Below are 23,471 nucleotides of genomic sequence, written 5' to 3'. Positions count from 1 at the left end.
ACCAACACCGACGCCACGGCGTGGGAGCAGCACGGCGGCAGACGCGCGACGCGTGCCGGCGCGCCGGGCTACGCGTAGATGGGCGCGTGAGCGCGCGCGCCGGCTCTGGCCGTGGCTGCCGCCCGCTGCTGCGTCCGCCGTGCCTGGCCGCACCCGTCGATCGGTGCCGGGCGCCACGCTTGCCTTCCCACACCCACCAGCTGATCCCTGCTGCGACCCTGCCACGACTGCCTCTCACGCTCCACCACATCGCACATCCACACGCCCACCTACCACCCGCCCGCTTCGCACCGCCTCGTTGACCGATCTTCTCGCGCCCTTCTCACCCGCCGCCATGTCCGCGGCATGGCACGCCGAAGCCTCGGGCTCCTCGTCGCGCGCCGGGCCGTCGCACGCCTCGTCGTCGCGCGCCGGGCCGTCGCACGCCTCGTCGTCGCGCGCCTCGCCCGCGCACCTCGAGCGCTACCACCAGTCCTCGCCGCCGCCGCAGGCCCGCTCGCGTGCCGCGCCCAGCCGCTCGCGCAAGGGCGCCGCTCTGCCGCCGCGCTACGCCGCCTCGTCGCCGCCGCCCTTCTCGGACGCAGCGCCAGCGCCGATGCCGCGGCGGCCGCGTGAGCGCCGCGAGATGGATGGTGCGTCCTACGTGGCATGACTCGGCGCGCTTCGGCTGACCCTTCGCGCAGTCAAGGTGCTCTACACACTCGAATCGGCGCCGCACAGCACCATGGTCGCGCACCTCGGGCGGCAGCTGCCCGTCGAGCTGCTGCCGGCTCGCCGCAACGCGCCGGCATCCACGCCGCGCTTCGGCACCGTGACGCTCAAGACGTGTTTGAGCGCCATCTGCATCGCCTCGTGAGTCACGCGTCCACCCGCCGCGCGACGCGTCCGCTGACCGCAGCACAGGCCCGAGCTCGTCTTTGACCGCCGAAAAGACTACACGCTCTACGCACAGGACCCGCTCGAGTCGCACCGGCGCCGCACGAGCGGGCCGTCGAACCCGTCGTTCGTCGTCGGCAAGGGCTTCTTCTCCTGGGCGCTGGCAGAGGCGGGCGAGGGCGACTCGATGGTCACCGGCGTGGTGAGAGGCACGTACGAGGACGACGACGAGGAGCTCGAGATCGTGCTGCGCCTCAAGGAGGCCGTCAAGCAGAGCCGAGAGCAGTACTACGACCTCGTCCGCGCCTTCAACCCCGGCGCGAGCGACGAGCCGGCCCCACAGCCGGCACCCGACGCCGTCACGTCCTCCTCCTCTCTGGGTAAGCGCAAGGCAGAGGAGACCGAGGCGCCGGCTTGCTACGCGCCGCAACGGCGAGAGCAGAGCCCGCATCGCTCTCCCGCCACCTTTGCCGCTCCGCTGCCGAAGCAGAGCGCCTCAGAGGAGCGGAGTGGCTTGCACGCTCAGGATCAGCAAGACGCAACGGCCGCCAGCACCCAGCAGCAGCTGCTCCAGCTGCTGCAGGCGCTGCAGGGTCAGGCAGCAGGAGACACGCGCTCGGCTGCAAGTCCGATGGACGCGCCCGCGCTGAGCGCCGCAGGCGCACGCATCAACGAGGTGCTCAGCCAGCTGACGCCGGCGATGCCGTCCGTGCCGCTGCCCGCCTCTGCGGACTCGCGGCGCAACTCCCGACGCGACTCTGTCATTGCCACCTCGCCAATGACGCAGATGACACCGGGCTACGGCGAGGATGAGCTGAGGGCGACGTCCGCCGAGGCCGAGGCTCCGCCGATCAACGAGACCGCCGCAGCCAAGAAGCGACGCGTCGCAGCCGAGACCAAGGCGGCCACGCAGAAGGCTCTGCGCGAGGCGCGCGCCTGCTACAACTGCGGCATCCGCGGGCTGCGCTCGTGGCGCTTCGTCCACCTGCCGCAGGGCCTCGATGCCGTGCTGTACAAAGACGGCAGCGACGTCCGCGAGACGGAGCGCGGTGCGTCGGTGGACAAGCCGCAGTGGCGTGCCTGCAACGCGTGCGGCAAGTACTTCACCAAGACGGGCATGAACCGGCCGCAGGAGCGCGTCCTCGGCGACCTGCAGGGCGGCCCGCGTGGCGCTGCGTGGCGCGCTGCAGTCGCCCAGAACGGCCCCAAGCTCAGCGAGGACAGCGACGAGGGCGAGACAGAGCAAGCCGCCGAAGGCCTCGGCATCAAGCGGGCGCGCTCGGCTGGCCTGCCGCGCACGCTCTCCGACGTCTGCGAGCGGGACAGCAAGCGCGTCAACGCCGGCGCCGCATCGGCTGCGTCGCGCGGCGCCGGGCCCAAGATGGCCGAGACGCTCGAGGAGGCGCGCCTCAAGGACTTCCTCAAGGACTCCGACGGCAGGTGGCGCACGAAGCGCAGCATCCTCGAGAACCCGCAGGGCCTGCCGCCGGGCCGGCCCAAGGGCTGCAAGACGGGCGAGGCCAAGGGCCGCAGTGCACAGCGCCAGCGCCTCGCGGTCGCCCGCAAGGCCGAGGAGCGGGCCAGCTCGCGCGACGGCAGCGCGAACCGCAGTGCCATGACGGCCTCGAGCCCAAACACGAGCATGTCGGCGACGTTTGCGCACAGCGTGCCGCAGTCGAGTCCTGTGCGTCCGTCGCTCGCTGCTCGTGCCGTCACCGACGGCTGGGCGCTGCAGCAGCAACACCGCAGCCCCGCCGGCTTCTCTCGCCCGCAGGCATGGATGCCGACGCCGCGCGGCCGCTACGGCGCACCGAGCTACCTGCTCGACTCCAGCCCCGGCACAGCGCTGCAGACGCTCCTCAGCGAGGGCAACGACGACTGGTCGAACATGGCCGGGCAGCCGCCGCCGACGCCGCTCCGCCGCTCGCCGCGCAAGAATCCGCACGGCACGCGTGCGACGTACAACCCCTTCGCCAGTGACCAGATCGAGCCGCACTCGAGCCCCACTCGCGGCGACCACAACCAGGCTGCTCGCAGCGGCCACGACATGACACTCGACAGCGCCGACCTCATGAACATGATCAGCACGAGCCCGCTCACGCGCGGACGCGTGCGCAGCGGCAACTACGAGCTGGCCGCGCCGCCGGGCACGCACCCTGCCCTCTGGTCCAGCGACGGTCCCTCGAGCGCCAACAAGGCCAGCAGTGATGCCACGAGCCCCGACAGCTGCCCGGGCAGCCCGTCGCCCTCGCGCAAGTCTCGCCGCCTGCCCCGCGGCGTCATGAGCGACGCAGCGCAGCCCGGCGCGCACACCGTGTCTCTCAACCAGGTTCGCCTGAACAGCAACGCCTGGGACAACGCGCTCGGCGCCGGTGCGACGCCCACCGACGGCGGACGCACGCCGGCCGACAACGCTGGCGAGCCGACGTCTCGGCGCACGCACGGCCGCTCGCCATCGCAGGACCGCAAGGCCGCACGACAGGCTCGCGCTGGCCACGGCGGTCCGGGCTCGAGCCATATGGGCCCCTTCATGGGCACAGAGGGCTTCGACGACGCCGAGATGGACGATGGCGGCCCGTGTGGCTCGCCTACGCTTGGTCGCGCGACGCGCCGCCGTCGTCCGGCCGCCGGTGCCTCGCTCTACGGCGCCGGTGCGCGCACGTCTGACGCGCTCGGCCCGGCCAGCAGCCCGCCGATGTTCTCCGAGGCCGACCTCGGCGAGATGGACGAGTGGGGCCGCACGGCCAGCATGAAGGAGTTCTTCCCGACGCCCAGCCCCGTCAAGGCGTGGACGCTCGGCGAGAGCCCAGACATGGCCACGCCCGCCGACACCAAGCCGGCAGCAGGGGCCGCGGCGCCGCAGCAAGTGCCGACGCCGCAGCCGCCGGTGATCCACGTCAGCAATGCGCCTGGCACTTCTGACGGCGCTCAGCCCTCGACGGCGCTCGTCTCGCAGAAGAACACGCCTGCCGCCGCTCCGACGCCAGTCAACTCGCTCACACCCGCCGCTGCGGCCAGCGCCGTCAAGCGTGTCGGCCGTCGGCCGCTGCCTGCGACCGTCGAGGACGCGCCATCGACGTCGTCGGCCTCCTCGCCGCCCGAGGCGCTCTCGCCCGACGGCGAGTACGAGGACGCGCAGTCGCTCTTCGACATGTTCGACGACCCGTACGGCCTGCTGGCCAACTCGGGCCTCGGCGCCAACGGCAACATGCAGGGCATCAGCCTCGAGACATTCGACGGCGGCATCGAGCTGCACCCGTCGTTCAACTTCATGCAGCACCTGCAGCAGTTCACGCACGAGGGCAGCACCGGCGTCGCCGCCAGCGTTGCGACGGGCGCCGTCGTCACCTCTGCGGCTCCAGCCGCACCTGCCGCCGCATCGCCGTCGAGCCCGCCTCGGCGCAGCCCGATCAGCAACGGCGCCGCGCCCGCCACGCCGTCGAAGAAGACCACCGCCGCCCTCAGCGCCGCCGCTGCGGCCGCACAGCGCGGCGAGCTCTCGCCGGGTCTCAACGCTCTGCTCAACTCGTTCAGCGCCGCCGCGTCGAGCAGCATGGGCGATCCCGCCGCCTTCGCGCTGCCCAACTTCTCGCCGAGCCAGTTCAATTTCGACGAGCAGACGATGAAGAGCATGTTCGCCTCGATGGTCGCCAGCTCCTCGCCGCCGCGGCCGCTGTCCCAGCAGCGCGCTGCCATCACCGCCACGGACGAGTCCGCGCCCGAGCAGGGCTCCTCTGCCTCCTAGCCTCAGCCGGCGCCTCGACGCCCGCCGTGTGCCTCCTTATCACCATCACGAGCCGCGATAGACCCTCCACCCACTGTACTTCTAGCTCCATTCACGCGCCCGCCATTTGATGCCCTTGCCTGCTCATCTGCTGTGACGTGATTTGATTGAGAGCGCTGCCGGGCCGCGAGGCCGCGCACACTCCGTGTCCCTCTCAGGCGAAGCCGAAGCCTTCGCCGCCCTCATTCATCGCGACGAGCAGCTGCGAGCGCAGGCGCTCGTACGAGTCATACTGCGGCAGGTCGAGCTGGTTGAAGCTGCGCGGCGAGGAGCGTCAGTAAGAGGTGCCGACTGCTGCGCATCGGCTGCGCTCACCATGTGTGGGCAGCCGGCAGGCGGTCGGCGCCGTACGCCCGGTGGATGTTAAAGCGCTGCGTGCCCTGCACGCCCTGCAGATGCCCGAAGCCCTCGAGCGGCACCTTGCTCGTGCCGGTGATGAACTGCAGCAGCTTGGCCTTCTCCGTCTGGTCGAAGCTGCGCACGGCGCGCCACCACCACTGGATCACTGCGTCGGACGTCGTGTAGCCGTGCAGCTCCGTGTTGTTCTTCCACGCGTCCACGTCGATGTCCGGCAGGCCCGAGATCAGCAGCTCGAGCTCCTGCTCGCTGAAGATGCGGATCAGGTCTGGCGGGATGATCTCGTTGAAGCCCTCGAGGAACGCATCGATCTGGAAGGGCGAAGGGTGAGCACAGGCAGCGGCGGGCACGCGACCGGGCACCTCACCTGCTTGCGAATCGAGAGCGTCAGGCGCTGCTCCGTGACGAGCCGCACGTACTCCTGCTTGTTGGCCTCGGTGACGGGAATGTTGATGCCGTCCTCCTTGAGCTCGATCTGTTTTGTCTCGCCAAACTCGTCGGCGTCGACGGAGAAGTTGAGGTCGAGCACGTCGGTGATGTCGTTCTCGAGCATCCAGTCGAGCGACTTGAAGTACTCTGGGTCCACCGCCTCGAGGTCGCGCGTGTCGACGGGCCGCCCGAGGATGTGCTTGTAGAACGAGCGCGTAAAGTACGCGTCGAGCAACCGCCCGTCGTAGATGGCCTTGCCGATGACGCGGCCGACGAACTTGAAGAAGGCCAGGTGGTCGGGATTGATCGAGCTCATGCGGTTCGGCTGGTACGTCGTGCGGTCGGCGGCACACGGCGCAAAGAGCGCGTAGTCCGGGTTGAACATGGCGCGCGCCAGCACCTGGAACCACTCGCGCGTGACGCCGCCGGCGTCGATGCCCTCCTCGTTGTAGAAGCGCACGTTGAGCTTGCCGTGCTTGATCTCCTGGCCCGAGTGGCGCCGGAAGAAGAAGAACGAGTCGTCGAACACGTACTGGCGCCGCACGCTCAGCGACAGCGGCGTCATGTGCTCGCGGCGCCCGCGCTGCAGCTGCTGTGAGAAGTAGTTGCGTTTGTTGTCAAAGTCGAGCACCTTGGGGTTGTGCACGAGCAGCGAGAAGGAGCCGGACATGAGCGCCGGGTTCGAGCGCACCATGACGTTGAGGATCTTGCGGTGCCGCTCGGTGAAGGTGAAGAAGTTGTCGTTGAGCACCTCGCGCTTGGTGCGCGACAGCGGCGCAGCGCGCTCGAGGGACGGCGACACGGAGCCGCGTAATGATGCGCTGGCCTGGCGGGCCTCTATCGACGCAGCAGTCTCCGAGGTCGCGACGTGCTTCGACACTACCATCAAGCTCTGCGGGCAGCCTGGTGAGCCGCTGCAGAGAGAAAGAGACACAAGGTGTACAGCCAGCAGCCAGCACCAGCCCACGCCGCCGGCCGCCTACGGCCTCTTTGTGCTCTACTCACCTCAATGAGCGGCAGCAGGATCATCGCCGCGCCGCTGTCGCCGCGCAGGCGGTCGAGCGCATCGCTGAGCTTGCGCCACAGCTGCTCGAACTCAAAGCCCTCGTACAGGCGCGCCAGCTCCTCCTCCTCCTTGCTGCCCGTCTTGCGCTCCTTGCCCTTCTCCGACAGCGCCGGCGGCGGCACGGCGCTGCCGAGCCCCGCTGCGGCGGCGCCGCGCGAGCCCGAGCCGCTGGCGCGGGCGTGTGCGCCACCCAGGCCGGCGATGCCGGGCAGCGAGAGCATGATGGGTGCGCCTCCGGCATCGGGCGCCGCACCGCCGAGGGCGCCCTGCAGCGGCCCGAGCAGCGCGGCCAGCGGGTCGGCGCCCGAGCCCGACGCCGACACGGGAATCTGCACGACGATGGCGGCACCCGCGGGCGGCGCACGCGAGCCCGACGGGCCCGATGCTGGTGGTTGGCTGTGGGTCCGCATGCGTGAGCTGGTGCAGTGCGAGCGGCGATGGAGCGGCGACGTACTCGGACATGGCCGCAGCGGCCTCACGCGGCGAACAGCAGGCGCAGCGCAGAGGGCGCCAGTGGCCGGGTCGAACGATGAGTGAGATGCGCGTGTGCGCAGGTGAGGTGAAGGAGTGTGAGGAGCGGCGCAGCGTGGACGATGAGATGAAGTAGAGGTAGGGAAACAAGTCGAGTCGGAGACGCACAAGGCGCGCCTCGAGGTCGCGCTTGGCAGCCTCGCTTGGGGTGGAGGACCTCGAGGCGCCGGCGCGCACGTGACGCACCGCGCCACGTCGACCCCGCTCGAGCCACTTCTCTCGACCCTCGCAACCTTTTCCGCCGTAGCAGCGGCGCTTTCCGGCAGCTGCGTTGGCATGCACCATAAGCTGCAACATGTTGAGAATGCCACCTCGAATCTCCAACAGGTTCAGCCTTGCTGGCGGCCGAAAGAATGCGAGGGAGCCTGTGCCGCAAGCGGCAGAACCCCACGCGCGACGCGCGCCGAGCCGCGGGAGTCACAGATGTCGCGCTCGCTGCCGCCGGTCCGCCTTGCTTCACACCACATCCCGCCCTCTATCTTGCCTGCTCCTTCTCCTTCCTCTAGAGCAGCGTCGGGCCTCGTCTCTGCACTCCTTGCTGCATCGCTCTTGGCGCCCGCGGCAGATCAAGAGCGGACGATTTCTGCACCCGCTCCACTCCTCCTCGACGCTCGCGCCTCGCTCTCGCACATCCGTCTCACGCGCGTGCCATTCGGCAGCGGCGCGATGCTTGCCTAGATCCTCCAGCCACTCTCATCGCACACCACCTCTCTACTGCGTCGTCCTTCAGGCCGCGGCGCCATGCCGCCCTACTCGCGGCTGCAGCCGTGCATGTGCCAGCTGCTGGTGCCGCTGCTGCTGCTGCTCTGCATCCTCGTGCCGGCGCTCGCCGCCTCGACCTCGTCGCTGCGGCCCGGGCAGCCCGAGACGCCCGGCCGGCGCACCGCAGCGGTACCTCGCAGCCCTGGCAGCGATGCGCTGGCCCTCTCGCGCCGCGGCCTGCTGGCGGCGCAGCGGCTGGGCGGCCAGCGGCCCGCGTCCCTCTCGCGCCTCGAGCTCAGCGACACGGTGCTCGTTGCCACGCTCGAGGGCTCGCTGCACGCGCTGCACCGCCGCTCCGGCGCCACGCTCTGGCAGCTGCCGGCGCGCTCCTCGTCCAGCGACGTGCCGCCAGGCAGCGGCAGCCGGTACGCCTTTGATCCGCTCGTCGACGCCGCGTATGGCCGCTCGCGTGCCTCCTTTGCCGAGCTGGCCTCGACGGCCGAGGGCGTGAAGACGCTGGAGCGCATGCGCAAGACGGGCATGTACGTCGTCGAGCCGGGCGGCGGCGGTAGCATCTACGTGCTCTCCAGCGCACTCGACGGCAGCGACGGCAGCGGCGAAGACACGCAGCTGCGCAAGCTGCCGCTGACGCTGCCGCAGCTCGTCGACCTCTCGCCCTTCTCGTTCCCAGCCGACGCAGAGCGCGTCTTTGTCGGGCACAAGAGCACGGCGCTCGTCGAGCTCGACGTCGCGACAGGCCGCATCGGCGCCGTGTTCGGCGGCAGCAGGGAGCGCGAGAAGGCCGGCAGATGGTTCGACGATGCCTTCACTGGCGAGGCTGGTAGCGACTCTGCACGCGACAGCGGCGAGTGGACGTATGTCGGACGGACAGGTGCGTCGTCTCGCTACCGAAGCGTAACATTCTGCTGACAGACCGCAACGCTAGACTACACCCTGACAATACACAACCGCGCCGACCCGAGCGCCCGCCAGACGCTGCGCTACAGCACCTTTGCGCCCAACGCTGCAGATCGCGAGGTGGCCGCGCTGTGGGCCGGCTCGAGCCCAGAGGCTCGCGCGCAGGCGTCGCGCATTGCCGGCGCGTCGCCGCTGGCGCTCATGGGCGTGCCGGAGGAGAGCGAGGTGGTCTGCCTCAACGTTACGGACGAGTGGCCGGAGCCCGAAGAGGACCGCTTGGTGTGGCGCGCAGACGTCGGCGGTGCTGTGTGAGTCACGCGTCTGAATCCATCGTGCGTGCCAAGCTCACTCTCAGCAGCGCCGGCATCTTCGACCTAGTCTACCCGCTCTCCGACTCGTCCACGCGCGGTCATGGCTCACCAATCGTTGTGCCTCATCCGCCAATCGCGCTGCCGTCTTTGATACCCAGCGACGACTCCGCATTAGCGACGCGCGACGCGACCTATCTCGGCCTGTCGTCCGGCTCGCTCTACGCGCTCGGCAGCGAGTCGCACCCGCTCGCTGCCTTCGCGCCGCGTGCTCCCGCATCACACGCCGGACACGGCAAGGGCCGGCCATGCGCGAGCGTCGGCTGCTGGCTCGGCGCGTACGAGAGCGGCATGGAGGACCTGACGGAAGGTCTCGATCCTCGCTTGCTTGATGGTGGCGACACGCCGCGGCTGGCCATCGCCGATCGGCCAGCGAACGCCGAGCCCAGCTCCAGCGCAGGTGCGGCCGACCCGCCGTTGATGCAGCCTTCCTCGCTGCCATCACCAGCAGACGCCTCGCCGCCTTTCTGGACGTGGCGGCCCACGCCGCTCGTCGGCCTCGCGCAGGTAATCACGCTGCTTCTCGCCGCCATCCTGTGTGGCCTGATCTACATCGGCCTGCAGGAGCAGCGGCGCAACAGCCGCGAGAGCGCAAATGCCATCGCCAAGGACGTCTTCTGGGTGCCGGCCATCATGGACGAGAAGGCGGCCGAGGCGGAGTTCGAGCGCAAGCTGCTGCTGCAGCACGGCCTTCAGCCGCGACCTGCGACTCCCGAGGCTGCCGCTCCGCCTCCGGCACAGGTCGCCTCGCCTGTCGCCGCTGGTGCCGCTCTTGCGCCTGAGCCAGGCGCGCCAGCCTTGCAGCCACCTGTCGAGCTGGAGCCTGGGCACACTCCCGTCGAGAAGCTGCTCGACGCGGAAGCGGCAGAGGCTGCGCGCGCCGAGAAGAAGCGCGCAGGCAAAAGGCGGCGGAGAGGCAAGCGTGCCGGCGCACTCGTGGCTGCGCGCGACGAGAAGCGCAACGCGCAAGACGACGACGACGGCGATGACGGCGAGGAGGAGGAGAACAGCGAAGAGGTGATGCGGTCGCCGCCAACGCCAAGGAAGGCTGCAGCTGGCAACACGAAGACGCCTGCACAGCTCGGCCTCTCCGGCGGCTCGATGAACAGCCCCGTCACGTCGACACTGATCGAGGGCGGCTGGATCGACGCGGCTCCGGACGCGCCGTCAGCTGGAGAGCAGGCGGCTAGACTCGCTGCCCATGCCGCTACGGGAAGGTCAAGCACGGGCGCAGGCGGTCTGCGGCAGGGCAGCTCGCTCGTCATCTCCGACGATGTGCTAGGCTACGGCTCGTCGGGCACGGTCGTGTTCCGCGGCACGTTCCAGGGCCGCGCCGTGGCTGTCAAGCGGCTGCTGCGCGACTTTGTCAACGTCGCGTCCAAGGAGGTGTCGCTGCTCGAGTCGGCTGACAACCACCCGCACGTCATCCGCTACTTCTACAAGGAGCTCACAGGCTCGTTCCTGTACATCGCGCTCGAGCTCTGCCCTGCAAGCCTGTCCGAGGTGATCGAGAAGCCGGGCGACTTCCGCGATCTGGCCGTGCTGCTCGAGCCCAAGAAGGCACTGGCGCAGATCACGTCTGGCCTGCAGCACCTGCACTCGCTCTCGATTGTGCATCGCGACATCAAGCCGCAGAACATCCTCGTGTCGCTGACGGCGGCCGGCAAGCTCAAGATGCTCCTCTCCGACTTTGGCCTCTCGAAGCGCCTCGACGGCCTGGCGCAGACGAGCTTCAGCCAGACGATGAACAACCCGGGCGGCACCGTCGGCTGGCGCGCGCCCGAGATCCTGCGCGGCGACATCTCGCTCGACGCCGGCGGCGACGGCAGCGCAAGCACGGAGAGCTCGTTCGGCCCGAGCGGCGCGCGTGAGCGCGAGCCGGGCGAGGAGCGGCGACGACTGACGCGCGCCGTCGACGTCTTTGCGCTCGGCTGCCTGGCCTACTACGTCCTGGCCAACGGCGAGCATCCATTCGGCACGCGCTTCGAGCGCGAGATGAACATCGTGCGCGGGCAGTTCGCGCTCACGCGGCTCTCGGGCCTCGGCGAGGAGGGCTACGAGGCACAGCACCTCATCTCCGCGATGATCTCGGCGAACCCGCGCGAGCGGCCCGACGCCAGCGACGTGCTCTCACACCCGTACTTCTGGAACAGCGGGCGGCGCCTGGCGTTCCTGCAGGACGCGAGCGACCGCTTCGAGATCATGGACAAGGAGCACCCGCCGCCGGCGCTTGTGGCGCTCGAGCAGCACGCAGCCGACGTCGTGGGCGCCGACTGGCACCGCAAGATGGACAAGCTCTTCCTCGACGACCTGGGCAAGTTCCGCAAGTACGAGCGGCACAGCGTGCAGGACCTGCTGCGTGCGCTGCGCAACAAGAAGCACCACTACCAGGACATGTCGCCGCAGCTGCGCAAGCACATGGGCGCGCTGCCCGACGGGTTCCTGGCGTACTTTACGCGCCGCTTCCCGGCGCTCTTCCTACATGTGCATAGCGTCGTCGCCGAGGCGCCGCTGCTGCGCACCGAGGCCATGTTTGCCGCCTACTTTACGCCGCCCGGCGACTTCTCGTCGTGAGGCCGAGCCTCGATGGAAGTGCCCTGCTCCACTTGCACTGCTTCGCTGGGCGCCTGTGCCGCTCTTGCCCCTCTCTGTCGCCCATTTATCATGTCACCGGTCGCGCATCTACTCCACCCTCACTCATGTCCAAGACAAACCAATGCGATGCATGTGCAATCCCTGCTCCCATCCAGTCCCTCACCGCAGGCGGGTGCGGTGCCTGCCGGGTCCCACGGGCGGCGGCGAGCCCTCGACGACGGTCAGCGGCGCCGCAGCGCTGCCGGGCGCGGCGCTTCGGCGCTGCTCGTCGGCGCCGGCGTTGCCTGCCGATGCAGCGTCTGTCGATGCGGTGCCGGCATCGGCGGCGGCTGGAACGGATGGCGGCGGCGTCGGCGTGCGGCCCTTGTCCAGCGCCGTCTTGACAGACGGCCGTGCGGAGAAGGAGTAGTATGCGGGAGAGTGCCTGTCCACTTGCCAGCTGAGAGATCGAGCTCACGTCAGTTGCAGTAGCACGCGCTGCGCCGACGCTGCCGGACAGCACACGCTTCACTTACAAGCCCGTGCTCTCGTCCCACTGCGGGCCGCGGCCGCGGCGAGCCCAGCAGAGCAGCGAGTTCCACTCGGCCGCCGACGTCGCTGCGGCGCTGTACGGCGGCGGCTTGAGCCCCGCGGCGGCAGCACCGGCCAGGAGCGCGGCCGTGCCGCTGGCGCGGCGCGGCGCACTGCCGGACGAGTCGCTCGTCGAGTCGGCGGCGGCAGTTGCGGCAGCCGCGTCTTCGGCGCTGGGCGGCGGCAGTGGCTTGGCGGCGCGCAGCACGCGTGGCCGCCGTGGTGTGAGGTGCTTGCCCATCGAGGCGATGGGGCAACAGGCAAAGGAGTGTGGGGCACGCGCGCGTGTGTGGACGACGCGACGCGGCGGGAACGAGGAGCGAGGAGCGTGTAGGGGTGCTGATGCGATGCGGCGACAAGAGACGGATCCAGAAACGGGCCGAGACGGGAGAGAGCGAGGCGGACGGAGCAACGAGGGTGCGAACGAGGGAGTGTGGATGTGGAGAGACAGCAAGCCTGGCAGCACGGCGCTCGCGCGTGCTTGGCGGGCCGGCTAGGCGGCGTGGGAACACGCTCCTCGGGCGGAACGTGCCTCGAGCTTCTGATTTCGCGCGTGTCGAGCTCGAGCTTCTTGCTTCTCCTTCCGCCGCTCACTCCATACCGGCCGCTCCATCGCCGCCGCACGCTGACTCTCGCAGCTGTAGCGCATCACTCGTGCACCGCAGAGCCCGCTTCTGCTCGCCGCCATGGACGTGCCGCTCTCGGCCGACGTGCTCGACGTCGCCCTCCACCCGGCGCCCGAGACGCACCTGCTCGCCGCCGGCCTCATCTCGGGCAAGGTGCAGCTCGTCGACTATGCCGCACTCGTGCAGCGCACCGCGCAGCGCGACGCCGGCGCGGCGGAGAGCGACGACGAGGCTGCTGGCAGCTCGGCGGCCGGCGGCTCAGACTCCAGCGACGATGACGACGACACGAGCGCACGCGGCAGCAGCAGCGCACCGCGCCGCCGCAAGCTGTATGCCAAGCAGTGGGCCACGCGGCCGTCGGCCAAGTCGTGTCGCGGCGTCGCCTTTGCGCACGACGGCGCGCATGTGTGGGCCGTGAGCAAGGACGGCGGCATTGCGCAGCTCGACACCGAGAGCGGCAAGGTGGTGCGCTCGTGGCGCGGGCACCAGTGAGTGGCAGCGAGGCGCAGCAGAGGCATCTCTGCTAGCAGTAGCCTGTCTGACACGCCCGCAGTGCGGCGCCGTCGCGCATCCTGCCAATCTCCGCCTCGCTGCTCGCGACCGGCGACGACGATGGCGTCGTGGCGTTGTGGGACCCACGCAAGCCGACCACGTCCATCGCCTCGTCCTCTACCGCGCCCGCGAATCCCGGCGACGTGAGCCGCGAAGCAGGCGCCGTGCGTGTCTACACGCACCACTTCGACTGGATCACCGAACTGCTCTACATGACGCACCTCGAGCAGCGGCGCGAGAAGAAGAAGACGAAGGAGGAGCTCGAGAAGGAGGCGCGCCGCGACGAGCGCAAGCAGCGCAAGCGCGAGAAGCGCGGCTGGACACAGAAGGAGGATCCCGAGGCCGAGAGCAGCGCACAGGCCGGGCGGGAACGGCTGGTCGTCACCAGGTGAGTCGCTGTGCGCGTGCTGTGCCTTTCCTCACGCTCACTGTGCTCCGTAGCGGCGACGGCACGCTGTCCGTCATCGATCCACGCGCCGGTGCGGCTGCGGTCGAGGTCAGCGAGGACCAGGAGGACGAGCTGTTGAGCGTGGCCAGCGTCAAGGGGTGAGGAGCAGTGGAGCGTGCCCGCCGAACAATTGCTGACTCGGCGCCCAGCGGCTCAAAACTCGTCGTCGGCACACAGCTCGGCATGCTCTCGTTGTGGGCGCCGTCGCGCGGGCTGCTGGACCACGTCGACCGCATCCCGGGCCATCCGGCGTCGGTGGATGCCATCTGCGCGCTCGACGCCGACACGGTGCTCACGGGCTCGAGCGACGGCCTGGTGCGCGTCGTGCAGGTGCTGCCGCACAAGCTACTCGGCGTCGTCGCCGACCACGGCGGCCTGCCCGTCGAGCGCATTACGCGCAAGGAGCGCTGGGTCGTCAGCATCGGTCACGGGCCCGAGGCCCGCTTCACCGACGTTGGACCGCTGCTGGAACCCGACTCGGACGAGGACGAGGAGCAGAGCGGCGAGGAGAGCGACAGCGACAGCGATGAAGAGGCAGACGCAGGGCCGGGCCTCGTCGGTGACCTCAGCGGCGACCTGTCTATGCGCTCTGCATCGCGCAAGGCAGACGAGGCAGACCACGATGCCGCCGAGGCAGAAGAAGACGTCGACACGACGGACTCGGAGCCGCAGGACGACGACAGCAGCGCCGAGGAGCAGGAGCGCGCACTGCCGCCCAAGAAGCGCGCCAAGATGCAGCTGCTGAGCCGCACGCAGCACAAGGGCAAGACCGAAGACGACGACTTCTTCGACGGCTTCTAGTGCAGCGACACACAATGTGAACCCTCTAATCCTCCTCTGTGCAACGCTGCAGGCTGTCTGAGGGTATCGCCATATCACCTCCGGCCCTGTCCGACGGGCGACGCTGCTGAGCCAGGCATGCCCGAGGCCGACGAGGCCGAGCCTGATGCTGCGTGCCCCGCCGCAGCCGCCGTCTTGACGTGGAACGTGCAGCTGGCCGGCCCGCCGCCGCCGGTGCCGCTGAGCCCGGGCTCAGCCACGACCTGAGCCGGCACGCCGAGGGCGCCCAGTGCGCCGCGGATGAAGCCGAGCGGCAGCGAGAGATACTGCAGCTGATGTCAGTGCTGAGCATGTGCGCCGGCGGCAGAACACTCACCTCCTGCGCCGCCTTGGCGTTCTCTCCTGGGCCGCCAGGCACCGAGAGCGTCCGCAGCGGCTGGAATGAGGTATCTTGCAGCACGTACACGCCCTGAGAGAGGTTCATGCGGTCAGCGCAGCCTCCCCGCAGCCACTGTAAGCGCCACGTACGCGGTGATTTGTGCGCAGGTGATCCACCTGCTTGCCGAACGCCAGCAGCCAGACGTCCTTGCACAGCAGCTTCAGCACCTCGAGCGTGGTGCCGGGCGGTGGCAGTGTCGCTGCCCGCGCTCGCAAGAGGCTGCGGACGAGATGTCAGCACAAACGAAGGAACAGCAAGGTGGGCGCGAGATTCATTCGCTTCTCGACACCGTCTTGCTGAGGCTGCACGATTCCTTGCCCTCATCGCCGTCGCTCTATGCCATCACCACGATTCACTGCACGCCAGCGTCGGCACCTCTCGTCCTTCGCTACTCACCTGCGCACCACGCCCTCTCCCACGCGTGCACCCAGCGCCTGCAGCTTGCGCTCCGTCTCCTCCTTCTCCCTCTCCGGCTCATCAGCTCCCGGCTCATCGAGCGCTCCCGGCAGCGCCAGCCCGGCAGCCCTCACGTCGCGCTCGGCGGCGCGCCGCGATGCCCGCGCGGCCCGTGTCGAGGCGAGCAGCGTCTGTGGCAGCGCGGCGGAAAGGAGCATGAGTGGCAGCGCATCGAGCGTGGCGCTGCTACTGCTGCCGGCTTGTTGAAGCGACATGGTGGGCGAGGTGTGGTAGGAGAGGTGTTGGAGGGAGAGGTAAGGCGCGGCGGGGCGCATCCACGGCGCCGCGGATAGCTCGAGGCTGGGCCGTGCGCCCCTGGCACGTGATCCGGCGCGCCGTTCCCACGCCTGTGACTCCGCCCTGACCCTTCTCGATGACCTCCAGCGCCGCGGCGCCTACTTCGTGCATTGTAAGCCGCCGCTTTGCAGAGCAGAATCTATGCTAGGCCGCACGAAGTCGAGAAAGTCCCCCCAATGGCGCTCCCGCTGCAGGAGGGCAGGTTGAGCCGGGCTTGCTGCCACACTGCTGCAGTGCCCGGCTGCAGGCCGGCAAAGCCCACCACACAGGCTCTCGACATCGGCACAGCCATGCCGAGACGGTTCGTTGCCATTCCGAGCCTAGCTCTCTCTGTCTGCTGTCGTGCGATCGTCGATGCTGCGCTGCATCTCTCCTCGCGGCGGGAGGACGATGCATTGTGGGCCCACCTCGAGGCGCTCAGCAGCGGCGCACGGTGCGCCAGGCGGACTTGCGAGGCCCCACAGCAGCCACGCGCTCGCACGGCCCGCCAGCCAGCGGACGGTACCGCGGCGGGCCGGCGTGGCCGTGCGCATGAGCAAGCCTTGATGCTGGCGATCCAGGCCACACGAGAGGGGCCAGCGCGGTGCGGGACGAACTGCTGATTGAACGGTGTAAGTGCACTACGGCCCGCTGATGGTGCCGCGGGCACTTCGGAAGGAGCAGCAGTCCCCGTCCGCTCGCTGCCCGCTCATCTGCGAGCAGCGAGCGGCGGAGCGAGAGAAGCGGGCAGTGCAAAGTATGCAGAGGCCTCATATGACTCCGCGCTCGCCGGAGAGGCGGCTGCTATAGCTAGAGACGGAGAGAAGCGTACTGTAGCTGCGCCGGTCAGCTCGCCACGGCAGCGCTGCACTGATGCGCAGGTCGTGCTTGCACACGACACCCCGAGCACCGAGCGGCCAGCGAACGGCGGCTCGAGGGCGAGGCCTCATCTCTGCTGCGGCACTAAGAACGGCGGCCCGCGCCGCCATCACCATCGAGACTCCGCGGCCGCGTCATTTGGCTCAGACGGCTGTCCTGGAGTGCCCCCGCACAAGCAGCGCAGAGCGGAAAGCGCAATCGCTGCGACCCCACGTGCTACAAGCCGGTCGAGGGTGGTCTGAGCACGCTCCCTCCGTACCGCTCCGTTGCTCCTGGTTGTCGCTCGACAGCAGCAGACCCACAGCCGCCACGGCCGCTACGGCCCGCCGTTCAGGGGCCGGGACGAGGTGGGTGCCGTGACGGTGGGTGTGTCGTGCGACAAGGAAATGCGGTGCGCCTCCGCCCAAGAGCTCATCATCGGTCGCAGCAGCGCAGCCGACTGCTCGTGAGGCCAGCAAGGCAGATGACTGCTGCCGCGAGGGCCGGAGAGACGCAGCCATGGACCGTGCTCACAGATCGATTAGACTGCTGAGGCCTGCCTTGCGCTTCGCCATCTGCCCAAGCGGAGGTACGGTGAAGGGCACGAGGCCTCTCTCTGCCACAGAGCGAGTCGCTTCGACGCTCCCGTCTACTTAAGCAGGCGTCTCTACGCCCAGCATCGCAGCTCCCCACCTCTCCGCATCTTGCGACCCTCACTCACCCTCTCAAGCACCTTTCACCTACTCACACCCACCACACCCGCCGCCATGCCGCAGCGCAGCACCATCGACCCACGCGAGAAGCAGCTCAACGTGCCGAAGCGCCACAAGGTCGCCATCTTCCGCGAGCAGGGCGGTCCGATCACCATCGAGGACGCCGACGTCGTGCACGACCTGCCGCGCGGCCAGGCGCTCGTCCGCGTCATCTACTCGGGCGTCTGCCACACGGACCTGCACGCCAACCTCGGTGCGTACTAGACTGCCACGGCCTGCTCGGAGACAATGTGCTTACTCTCTCTCTCTCCTCTCTCTCCAATAGGCGACTGGCCCGTGCCCAACAAGCTCCCGCTCATCGGCGGACACGAGGGTGCCGGCGTCGTGGTCAAGCTCGGCGAGGGCGCGGACCAGCACGTCAAGATCGGCGACCGCGTCGGCATCAAGTGGATCAACTCGAGCTGCGGCGACTGCGTCTACTGCCGCAAGTCGCACGAGCCCAACTGCGTCAAGGCCGAGTGCAGCGGCTTCTCCGTCGACGGCAGCTTCCAGCAGTACGCCGTCGCCGACGCCAAGTCGCTCACGCCCATCCCGGCGGCGCTCTCGCTCGAGACGGCCGCACCGCTGCTCTGCGCCGGCGTCACCGTCTACAAGGCCTGCCGCCAGGCCAACTTCACGCCCGGCGACACGGTCGTCATCGTCGGCTCGGGCGGCGGCCTCGGTCACCTCGCGACGCAGTACGCCAGCTACATGGGCGCGCGCGTCATCGGCATCGACACGGGCGCCGACAAGAAGGCGCTGAGCGCCAAGTGCGGCGCCGAGGTCTTCATCGACTTCAACCAGAGCAAGGACCTCATCGCCGACATCAAGGCCGCCACGCCTGATGGCCTCGGCCCGCAGGCCGCCATCGTCGCGGCGTCGGGCGCCAAGGCGTACGAGCAGGCGCTCGAGTACCTGCGCCCGCGCGGCACCCTCGTGCCCGTCGGCCTGCCGCCCAACGCCACCATCAAGGCCGACGTCTTCTGGACCGTCTTCAAGAGCCTGAGCATCGTCGCCAGCTACGTCGGCAACCGCCAGGAGGCCATCGAGGCGCTCGACATCGCCGCGCGCGGCAAGATCAACGTCGTGTCGCGCACCCTCGGCCTCACGGACCTGCCGGAGGTGTATAAGCAGATGCATAACGGCCAGATCGCGGGACGTATTGTGCTTGACATTGACCGCTAAGCGGTGATGCTCGCTCGCTGCGGGCCAGGCTCGGCCTCCGTGTCACGCCTCGCGCCGCCTAGTCGACCCGCTCTGTTCCGTCTCTGCTCCGCTACTCACACACTACTACTGCCGTTCCTCACGACCCACCCGAGCTGCGCCTCGCCCGCCGCGACCTCGCAGCCGTGGCCTGGCGACGCGCTCCGTGCTCCGAAATGTCAACCGTCGCGACATGCTGCGTTGTGCGTGAATGATGCTCGATTGCGACGCGAGAGAGACGGGGATGGTGGAGGTGAAGGAGCAGCAGCGCCGTCCACACCGCGTCCGCTGCACCGCCTCGCCGGCCACACGTGACGCCCGATGCGAGCCGGCGGCCCGGCAGCAGCGCGCGGCGCTGCATGAGCTGGCCGCTGCGCCGCCTTGTGCCTGCCGCTCTGGCGGTGACGTGCCTCTGCTGCGCCGCCTGCGCGCGGCGGCCGACAGCAGGCAGCGAGGCTCTGCGAATAGAAGCAGCTCCCGGCGGCCCTCGACGCCCACGGGTGGCCATATGTGCCTCGCAGCGAGCGTTCTAGGCACAGCTGTGGGACTGCTGGCGGCTGTGAGGGGTCGTGAGCTCACGGCGATGCGTGCGCTGCTGCGCTGATGGCCCGCCTCTCCTTGCGTGGCTTGCACGGCGCGCGGCGTCTGTGCGCGGCGGCGGTGTTGCATGCCGCCGCCGCGGCCGTCTCTCGCTTCGCCGCCGGGCGCGGCTGTGCGGCCGCGAAGCTCCACCTCGCCGCTGCCTTTCCATCCACCACCACCCACCACCACACGTGCATCACACACCATGGCTGACCAGCTTGTGCGTCGCCCGCAGCCGCTGCGTCCTGCGCTGCATTGCTGACCCTCGCACTTGCCGCAGACCGAGGGTGCGCCGCGCCCGTGGTCGCGCTGCCAGTGCGCAGCCGCGTGTTGCTCATGCTGATCTCTTGCTCCTCTCGCTGCGTTGCATCTGCAGAGCAAATCTCCGGTGCGTTCTGCTCAGCAGCCTGTGTCTGCTACCGCCGCTGAACGTGCCGCCTGCCGCAGAGTTCAAGGAGGCATTCTCCCTCTTCGACAAGGGTGAGCCGCACCAGACGACGCTGGCCTGCCGCATGAGCTCATCTCCACGCAGACGGCGATGGCACCATCACCACCAAGGAGCTCGGCACGGTGATGCGCTCGCTGGGCCAGAACCCGACCGAGGCGGAGCTGCAGGACATGGTCAACGAGGTCGACGCCGACGGCAACGGCACGATTGACTTTCCCGAGTTCCTCACCATGATGGCGCGCAAGATGAAGGACACCGACTCCGAGGAGGAGATCAAGGAGGCTTTCAAGGTCTTCGACAAGGACGGCAACGGCTTCATCAGCGCCGCCGAGCTGCGCCACGTGTGAGTGCCGATGGCGCGTGCCCCTGCGCGGCACCTGCTGACCGGGCGTCTTGTGTCTGCAGCATGACCAACCTCGGTGAGTGGCAGCGAGTGGGACGCAGCCAGAGGCCGCGGCGGAAAGGACAGGGCTGCAGGAGTGGAGCTGGCAGCGGTCGAGAGTGGCACAGCGATGCGGAAGCCTGGACTGGCGGCGCGCAGGCTGCCTGTGCTGCACGATAAGGCCATCGGAAGCTGCGAGCATGCCCTTGTGCACCGCAGGCGCGCATTCATCTTTCGCGGGATGCCTGCGTGAGGCTCAGGAGAGGACCTTGCGCTCGCACTTGCAGGATGCAGACGTGTGGTCCGCGTTGTGCCTTTCGAGAGGCGACTGGTGGCCGCGCGCTGCTTGCTGTCGCGAACAAGCCCAGGTCGCCGCACTTGCTGTCGCGATCGATGTTTCGCCAGCCGCTGACTGCGGAACTTTCGCTCACACATGCTATCCCTGCAGGCGAGAAGCTGTCGGACAACGAGGTGGAGGAGATGATCCGGGAGGCCGACGTCGACGGCGATGGTGAGTGGCAGCGGTGCTAGCCCTGTGGAGGACAATGCAGGACGCAGCGTGTAGCGAGCGGATGTCGAAGCGCCAGTCCATGGCCTGGCGCGCTTTGTGTGCCATTTCTCTGGGCTGGCGATGCAGAGCCGGCGAGCAGCACTCCCAACAGCTGCTCACACGCGCTCCCACAGGCCAAATCAACTACGCCGAGTTCGTCAACATGATGATGTCCAAGTAGGCGCAGAGCCACGATCGCCGCGTGCTCCCGCCGTCCCCATTTCACTTTGCGTCCGAAGCTGCGCGTCGACGGGCGGTGCTTGAGAACAGCGGCGGGCGCCTGTCAATTCGAATGAGGTGCCTCGAGTGTGCAGCGTGCAGCAAGACTCGCTACTGAGGCCACAGGCGAAAGAGGGCACCTAAAACGGCTCGCAGCGCCGCGCGCGCTGAGGCAGCACACGGCGAGCTGACGCCCAAGGGGCCGGCGCGTCGATGTGGCGCGAGGGCGTCGCTGCGCCATGCGGTGCGTCAGGCACACGTCTCCTGAGCCTGGACTAGACTGCTAGGCACAGCGCCTGAGCAGCTGCAGCATCAGACAGACGGCGCCTGAGCAGGCTCAGGGGGCGCTGCGGCAGCCGGCCGGGAGCCCCTTGACGCGTGGCGCGCTGCTGACGCGTAGATGGGCCACGGCCGCGTAGAGCGAAAGCGGCACATCGGAGGCTGATCGGGCCGCGAGCGCCGCCGCCGGCTTCCTCTCCCACCCTCACCGCCTCGTCTCTCGGCCCAGCATACACTCACTCATCCGTGCTAGCGTCACCCTCTGCTGCCCATCGCGCACCGCCAGCATGCCGCCGCCCGCACCCGCCGGCGAGCGCAGTGGCGCGCCCGACCAGCGCCGCATCTCGGCCAACGCGCCGCACCTCGCCGCCCAGCGTGCCGTCGCCTCGTCCGACAAGACGGTGTGCAGCTGCGAGCGCTCCTCAAGCGTCGAGTCCCACGTCTGTGCGGCCTGCGAGAGCGCCTCGCGCCAGCCCGTGACGCCGTGTCGTCCGAGGGTGCAAGAGTCTCGCGGCGAGCAGAGCGCCCGCTCTGCTGCAGGCAGTGCTCCTCGCACCGTGCTCCGTCAAGCATCGCGCATGGAGCCCATCGTCGAGGCTCACGAATCCGCCATCGCCGCCGCAGCCAAGGCCAAGAAGTCACCCGAGGCGCCGCCGCCGCGCGAGGCCGCCACGGGCACGCTGCACCGCTCGGCCTCGCGCACGCCACGCACCTCGCCCTTCCTCCTCTCAGACCCCGTGACCTCGCTCGAGCATCTTCTACCTTCGTCACCGGCCCAGTCGCAGCCCCAGCGCAAGCCGCCGCCGCAGCGCGCCTCGAGCACGCGTCAACGCACCGCCAGCGTGCAGGCCCTGCCACCCGGCTCGGCACTGCGCGACGCCAGCATCGGCTGCGGTGGCCCTGGCGTGCTGAAGCTCAGCGAGTCCGACTCGGCGCTACGCTCCTCGGCGCCTCGCCGTGGCATTAGCCAAAGTCCTACTCGAGTGCACGGCCGCATGCCGCCGCCGAAGCCGCTCAAGATGAGTGCCGAGCCGCGCCGTGCGCTGCAGCCGCGCACCAACTCGGGCCCGCTCGTGTCGCACAAGCGTGTGCACTACGACGATGCCATCGTCGACGATGAGCCCGAGCCGGCAGGCCCAAGCAAGAAGGCCAAGGTCGGCCTGGCGGCGCACGAGGACGTCTTCGGCCCGGCGCCGCCGCTTCGAGGCGCACGCGACCAGCAGGTCATGCGTCGCAACGGCACGCCGCAGGGCAGCGGCAGCCGGCCCAACGTCCGTGTACCAAGTCTGGAGGTGCTGAGCGAGATGCGTGCCAGCAGCTCGCATGTCGCACATCAGTCACAGCAGCAGCAGCCACAACAGCAACAGCCACAGCAGCAGCAGCCGCAAGATCGTCAGCGCGCGCCTTCGCCGGCTGAGCATCTGCCAGCGGCGCCGGTGAGCAAGACATCGTCGAGCATGATCGTCGTCGACGACCTCTTCACGCCCAAAGTAGCGGCCAAGCTCAAGGCCGATTACGGCGGCGACGCTCCTGCCGGCAGCAGTGCACCGCCTTCAGTCCCGCAGGACAAGCCTCAGCAGCCGGCTCCGGCTGTCGCTTCGTCAAGTCTCCCAGCGGCTTTTGAGTCTAGCGAGGACGTGAAGGCTGCGAAGCCTCCGACGTCACTCGCCGAGGACCGCAAGCGTGAGCTGCGTCCGGCCGCAAAGTCGCTGTCGCCCGACCCTGGGCTGTATGCGCCGCCGTCCGAGACCGCGGTGCTGCGCCGCGTCATGTCGCACGGCGTGCCGCCGCCGGCGCCGCCGCCAGCAGAGTCTGAACCGGAGCCGTCTGATCTTCTGCAAGAGCCGTCGCGCTCGCCGTCGCCGGATCCTGAGTGAGCAACGTCGCCCTCTCGAATTCGCCTGATCGCAGCACTGACACCTTCCTTCCTCAGCGAGCCGGGACTGACGGCAGCGCAACGTCGCGAGATTGCGCGGCTCAGCGCATGCTACGACGCGACGAGAGAGTCGGCACGGGACGTGCTGTACGACTACATCGTGTGTCTCTCGTCGAACCTGCCGGGCATGCCTTCGGCCGTGCGAGTGCTGCCGACGGAGGAAGCCACGCACGCGGCACGTGGTGAGTGCTGTAGCGAGCCTCGCCCGCTGCGTTCTAGCCTTGCTGACCATCGTCTGCGCCTCTTAGTTTCTGCCTTCTTCCTCGGCGGCCTTCAGGCGGTCCAGACGCTCCATGACTGCCTCCGAGCGCTGGCTGCGGGCAACCTGTGCCTCGACGATGTCGAAGACCTTCGCTTTGCGGTCGACGTCTGAGCATCCGCGGTGCCTAGCCGCGCATTGCCCTCCAGCCACCTCGTCCATCCAGCCTGTAGCATACCTGTACCCGTCCTTTCGCGCCGGACCTGCTCCACCATTGTCACATCCACGCC

The 23,471-nt window shown here is 69.0% G+C and overlaps 11 protein-coding genes across 11 annotated transcripts; 8 read left to right on the top strand and 3 right to left on the bottom strand.

Moving 5' to 3' along the window:
- Positions 1-554: 554 nt before the first annotated feature.
- FA09DRAFT_328244 (hypothetical protein) lies at positions 555-4,742 on the top strand. The gene is made up of 3 exons (XM_025741696.1): positions 555-632; positions 684-852; positions 904-4,742. Exons 1-3 carry the CDS (start codon positions 626-628, stop codon positions 4,619-4,621), a joined length of 3,894 nt encoding a protein of 1,297 aa, XP_025600420.1. The 5' UTR covers positions 555-625; the 3' UTR covers positions 4,622-4,742.
- On the bottom strand, positions 4,729-6,630 carry FA09DRAFT_207194 (HECT-domain-containing protein). The gene is made up of 3 exons (XM_025739473.1): positions 5,385-6,630; positions 4,976-5,328; positions 4,729-4,917 (listed from the first exon to the last, which is right to left on the bottom strand). The coding sequence occupies exons 1-3, from the start codon at positions 6,330-6,332 to the stop codon at positions 4,815-4,817; spliced, it is 1,404 nt and encodes a 467-aa protein (XP_025600419.1). The 5' UTR covers positions 6,333-6,630; the 3' UTR covers positions 4,729-4,814.
- An 879-nt stretch (positions 6,631-7,509) lies between these two features.
- On the top strand, positions 7,510-11,773 carry FA09DRAFT_358888 (hypothetical protein). Its single transcript, XM_025745021.1, has 3 exons — positions 7,510-8,637; positions 8,692-8,971; positions 9,022-11,773. Exons 1-3 carry the CDS (start codon positions 7,785-7,787, stop codon positions 11,603-11,605), a joined length of 3,717 nt encoding a protein of 1,238 aa, XP_025600418.1. The 5' UTR covers positions 7,510-7,784; the 3' UTR covers positions 11,606-11,773.
- Positions 11,774-11,785: 12 nt separating this feature from the next.
- Positions 11,786-12,437, bottom strand: FA09DRAFT_336965 (hypothetical protein; the record flags this gene model as incomplete). The annotated part of the gene is made up of 2 exons (XM_025743952.1): positions 11,786-12,065; positions 12,142-12,437. 2 exons carry the CDS (start codon positions 12,435-12,437, stop codon positions 11,786-11,788), a joined length of 576 nt encoding a protein of 191 aa, XP_025600417.1.
- A 340-nt stretch (positions 12,438-12,777) lies between these two features.
- Positions 12,778-14,676, top strand: FA09DRAFT_328240 (WD40 repeat-like protein). The gene is made up of 4 exons (XM_025741695.1): positions 12,778-13,310; positions 13,376-13,762; positions 13,816-13,920; positions 13,972-14,676. Exons 1-4 carry the CDS (start codon positions 12,883-12,885, stop codon positions 14,621-14,623), a joined length of 1,572 nt encoding a protein of 523 aa, XP_025600416.1. The 5' UTR covers positions 12,778-12,882; the 3' UTR covers positions 14,624-14,676.
- A 22-nt stretch (positions 14,677-14,698) lies between these two features.
- Positions 14,699-15,996, top strand: FA09DRAFT_207149 (hypothetical protein). Its single transcript, XM_025739472.1, has one exon. It carries the CDS (start codon positions 15,044-15,046, stop codon positions 15,788-15,790), a length of 747 nt encoding a protein of 248 aa, XP_025600415.1. The 5' UTR covers positions 14,699-15,043; the 3' UTR covers positions 15,791-15,996.
- A 122-nt stretch (positions 15,997-16,118) lies between these two features.
- Positions 16,119-16,765, bottom strand: FA09DRAFT_207041 (hypothetical protein). The gene has a single exon (XM_025739469.1). It carries the CDS (start codon positions 16,545-16,547, stop codon positions 16,212-16,214), a length of 336 nt encoding a protein of 111 aa, XP_025600414.1. The 5' UTR covers positions 16,548-16,765; the 3' UTR covers positions 16,119-16,211.
- FA09DRAFT_207046 (hypothetical protein) lies at positions 16,522-17,481 on the top strand. The gene is made up of 2 exons (XM_025739470.1): positions 16,522-17,014; positions 17,408-17,481. The coding sequence occupies exon 1, from the start codon at positions 16,647-16,649 to the stop codon at positions 17,010-17,012; it is 366 nt and encodes a 121-aa protein (XP_025600413.1). The 5' UTR covers positions 16,522-16,646; the 3' UTR covers positions 17,013-17,014; positions 17,408-17,481.
- Positions 16,924-18,786, top strand: FA09DRAFT_328239 (GroES-like protein). Its single transcript, XM_025741694.1, has 3 exons — positions 16,924-17,014; positions 17,080-17,597; positions 17,670-18,786. The coding sequence occupies exons 2-3, from the start codon at positions 17,399-17,401 to the stop codon at positions 18,566-18,568; spliced, it is 1,098 nt and encodes a 365-aa protein (XP_025600412.1). The 5' UTR covers positions 16,924-17,014; positions 17,080-17,398; the 3' UTR covers positions 18,569-18,786.
- A 551-nt stretch (positions 18,787-19,337) lies between these two features.
- FA09DRAFT_328237 (EF-hand) lies at positions 19,338-20,819 on the top strand. Its single transcript, XM_025741693.1, has 8 exons — positions 19,338-19,388; positions 19,449-19,455; positions 19,545-19,556; positions 19,616-19,648; positions 19,701-19,959; positions 20,022-20,035; positions 20,447-20,509; positions 20,683-20,819. Exons 1-8 carry the CDS (start codon positions 19,374-19,376, stop codon positions 20,727-20,729), a joined length of 450 nt encoding a protein of 149 aa, XP_025600411.1. The 5' UTR covers positions 19,338-19,373; the 3' UTR covers positions 20,730-20,819.
- Positions 20,820-21,333: 514 nt separating this feature from the next.
- Positions 21,334-23,453, top strand: FA09DRAFT_345245 (hypothetical protein; the record flags this gene model as incomplete). Its single annotated transcript, XM_025744681.1, has 3 exons — positions 21,334-22,919; positions 22,980-23,164; positions 23,231-23,453. The coding sequence occupies 3 exons, from the start codon at positions 21,334-21,336 to the stop codon at positions 23,353-23,355; spliced, it is 1,896 nt and encodes a 631-aa protein (XP_025600410.1). The 3' UTR covers positions 23,356-23,453.
- Between the last annotated feature and the right edge of the window lie 18 nt (positions 23,454-23,471).

This window comes from Tilletiopsis washingtonensis (genome assembly GCF_003144115.1).
Source record: "Tilletiopsis washingtonensis strain MCA 4186 unplaced genomic scaffold FA09scaffold_4, whole genome shotgun sequence".
Lineage (NCBI taxonomy): Eukaryota > Fungi > Basidiomycota > Exobasidiomycetes > Entylomatales > Tilletiopsis > Tilletiopsis washingtonensis.
This window is presented reverse-complemented; position numbering and strand designations above follow the sequence as displayed.

Excerpts from the sequence above, each read along its gene's own strand:
- FA09DRAFT_207041 (XM_025739469.1), bottom strand. The coding sequence starts at position 16,547 with ATGAGGCCTCTGCATACTTTGCACTGCCCGCTTCTCTCGCTCCGCCGC.
- FA09DRAFT_328240 (XM_025741695.1), top strand. The coding sequence starts at position 12,883 with ATGGACGTGCCGCTCTCGGCCGACGTGCTCGACGTCGCCCTCCACCCG. Across the intron at positions 13,311-13,375 it reads CGCTCGTGGCGCGGGCACCA|TGCGGCGCCGTCGCGCATCC; the intron begins GTGAGTGGCAGC and ends ACACGCCCGCAG. Across the intron at positions 13,921-13,971 it reads AGCGTGGCCAGCGTCAAGGG|CGGCTCAAAACTCGTCGTCG; the intron begins GTGAGGAGCAGT and ends CTCGGCGCCCAG.
- FA09DRAFT_328237 (XM_025741693.1), top strand. Across the intron at positions 19,649-19,700 it reads ATTCTCCCTCTTCGACAAGG|ACGGCGATGGCACCATCACC; the intron begins GTGAGCCGCACC and ends ATCTCCACGCAG. Across the intron at positions 20,510-20,682 it reads GGCCGACGTCGACGGCGATG|GCCAAATCAACTACGCCGAG; the intron begins GTGAGTGGCAGC and ends GCGCTCCCACAG.
- FA09DRAFT_207194 (XM_025739473.1), bottom strand. The coding sequence starts at position 6,332 with ATGGTAGTGTCGAAGCACGTCGCGACCTCGGAGACTGCTGCGTCGATA. Across the intron at positions 5,329-5,384 it reads CGCTCTCGATTCGCAAGCAG|ATCGATGCGTTCCTCGAGGG; the intron begins GTGAGGTGCCCG and ends TCGCCCTTCCAG. Across the intron at positions 4,918-4,975 it reads CTGCCGGCTGCCCACACATG|CTTCAACCAGCTCGACCTGC; the intron begins GTGAGCGCAGCC and ends CTCGCCGCGCAG.
- FA09DRAFT_207046 (XM_025739470.1), top strand. The coding sequence starts at position 16,647 with ATGCGCAGGTCGTGCTTGCACACGACACCCCGAGCACCGAGCGGCCAG.
- FA09DRAFT_328239 (XM_025741694.1), top strand. The coding sequence starts at position 17,399 with ATGCCGCAGCGCAGCACCATCGACCCACGCGAGAAGCAGCTCAACGTG. Across the intron at positions 17,598-17,669 it reads GGACCTGCACGCCAACCTCG|GCGACTGGCCCGTGCCCAAC; the intron begins GTGCGTACTAGA and ends TCTCTCCAATAG.
- FA09DRAFT_207149 (XM_025739472.1), top strand. The coding sequence starts at position 15,044 with ATGAGGTATCTTGCAGCACGTACACGCCCTGAGAGAGGTTCATGCGGT.
- FA09DRAFT_358888 (XM_025745021.1), top strand. The coding sequence starts at position 7,785 with ATGCCGCCCTACTCGCGGCTGCAGCCGTGCATGTGCCAGCTGCTGGTG. Across the intron at positions 8,638-8,691 it reads GACGTATGTCGGACGGACAG|ACTACACCCTGACAATACAC; the intron begins GTGCGTCGTCTC and ends CCGCAACGCTAG. Across the intron at positions 8,972-9,021 it reads GCAGACGTCGGCGGTGCTGT|CGCCGGCATCTTCGACCTAG; the intron begins GTGAGTCACGCG and ends CACTCTCAGCAG.
- FA09DRAFT_328244 (XM_025741696.1), top strand. Across the intron at positions 853-903 it reads AGCGCCATCTGCATCGCCTC|GCCCGAGCTCGTCTTTGACC; the intron begins GTGAGTCACGCG and ends ACCGCAGCACAG.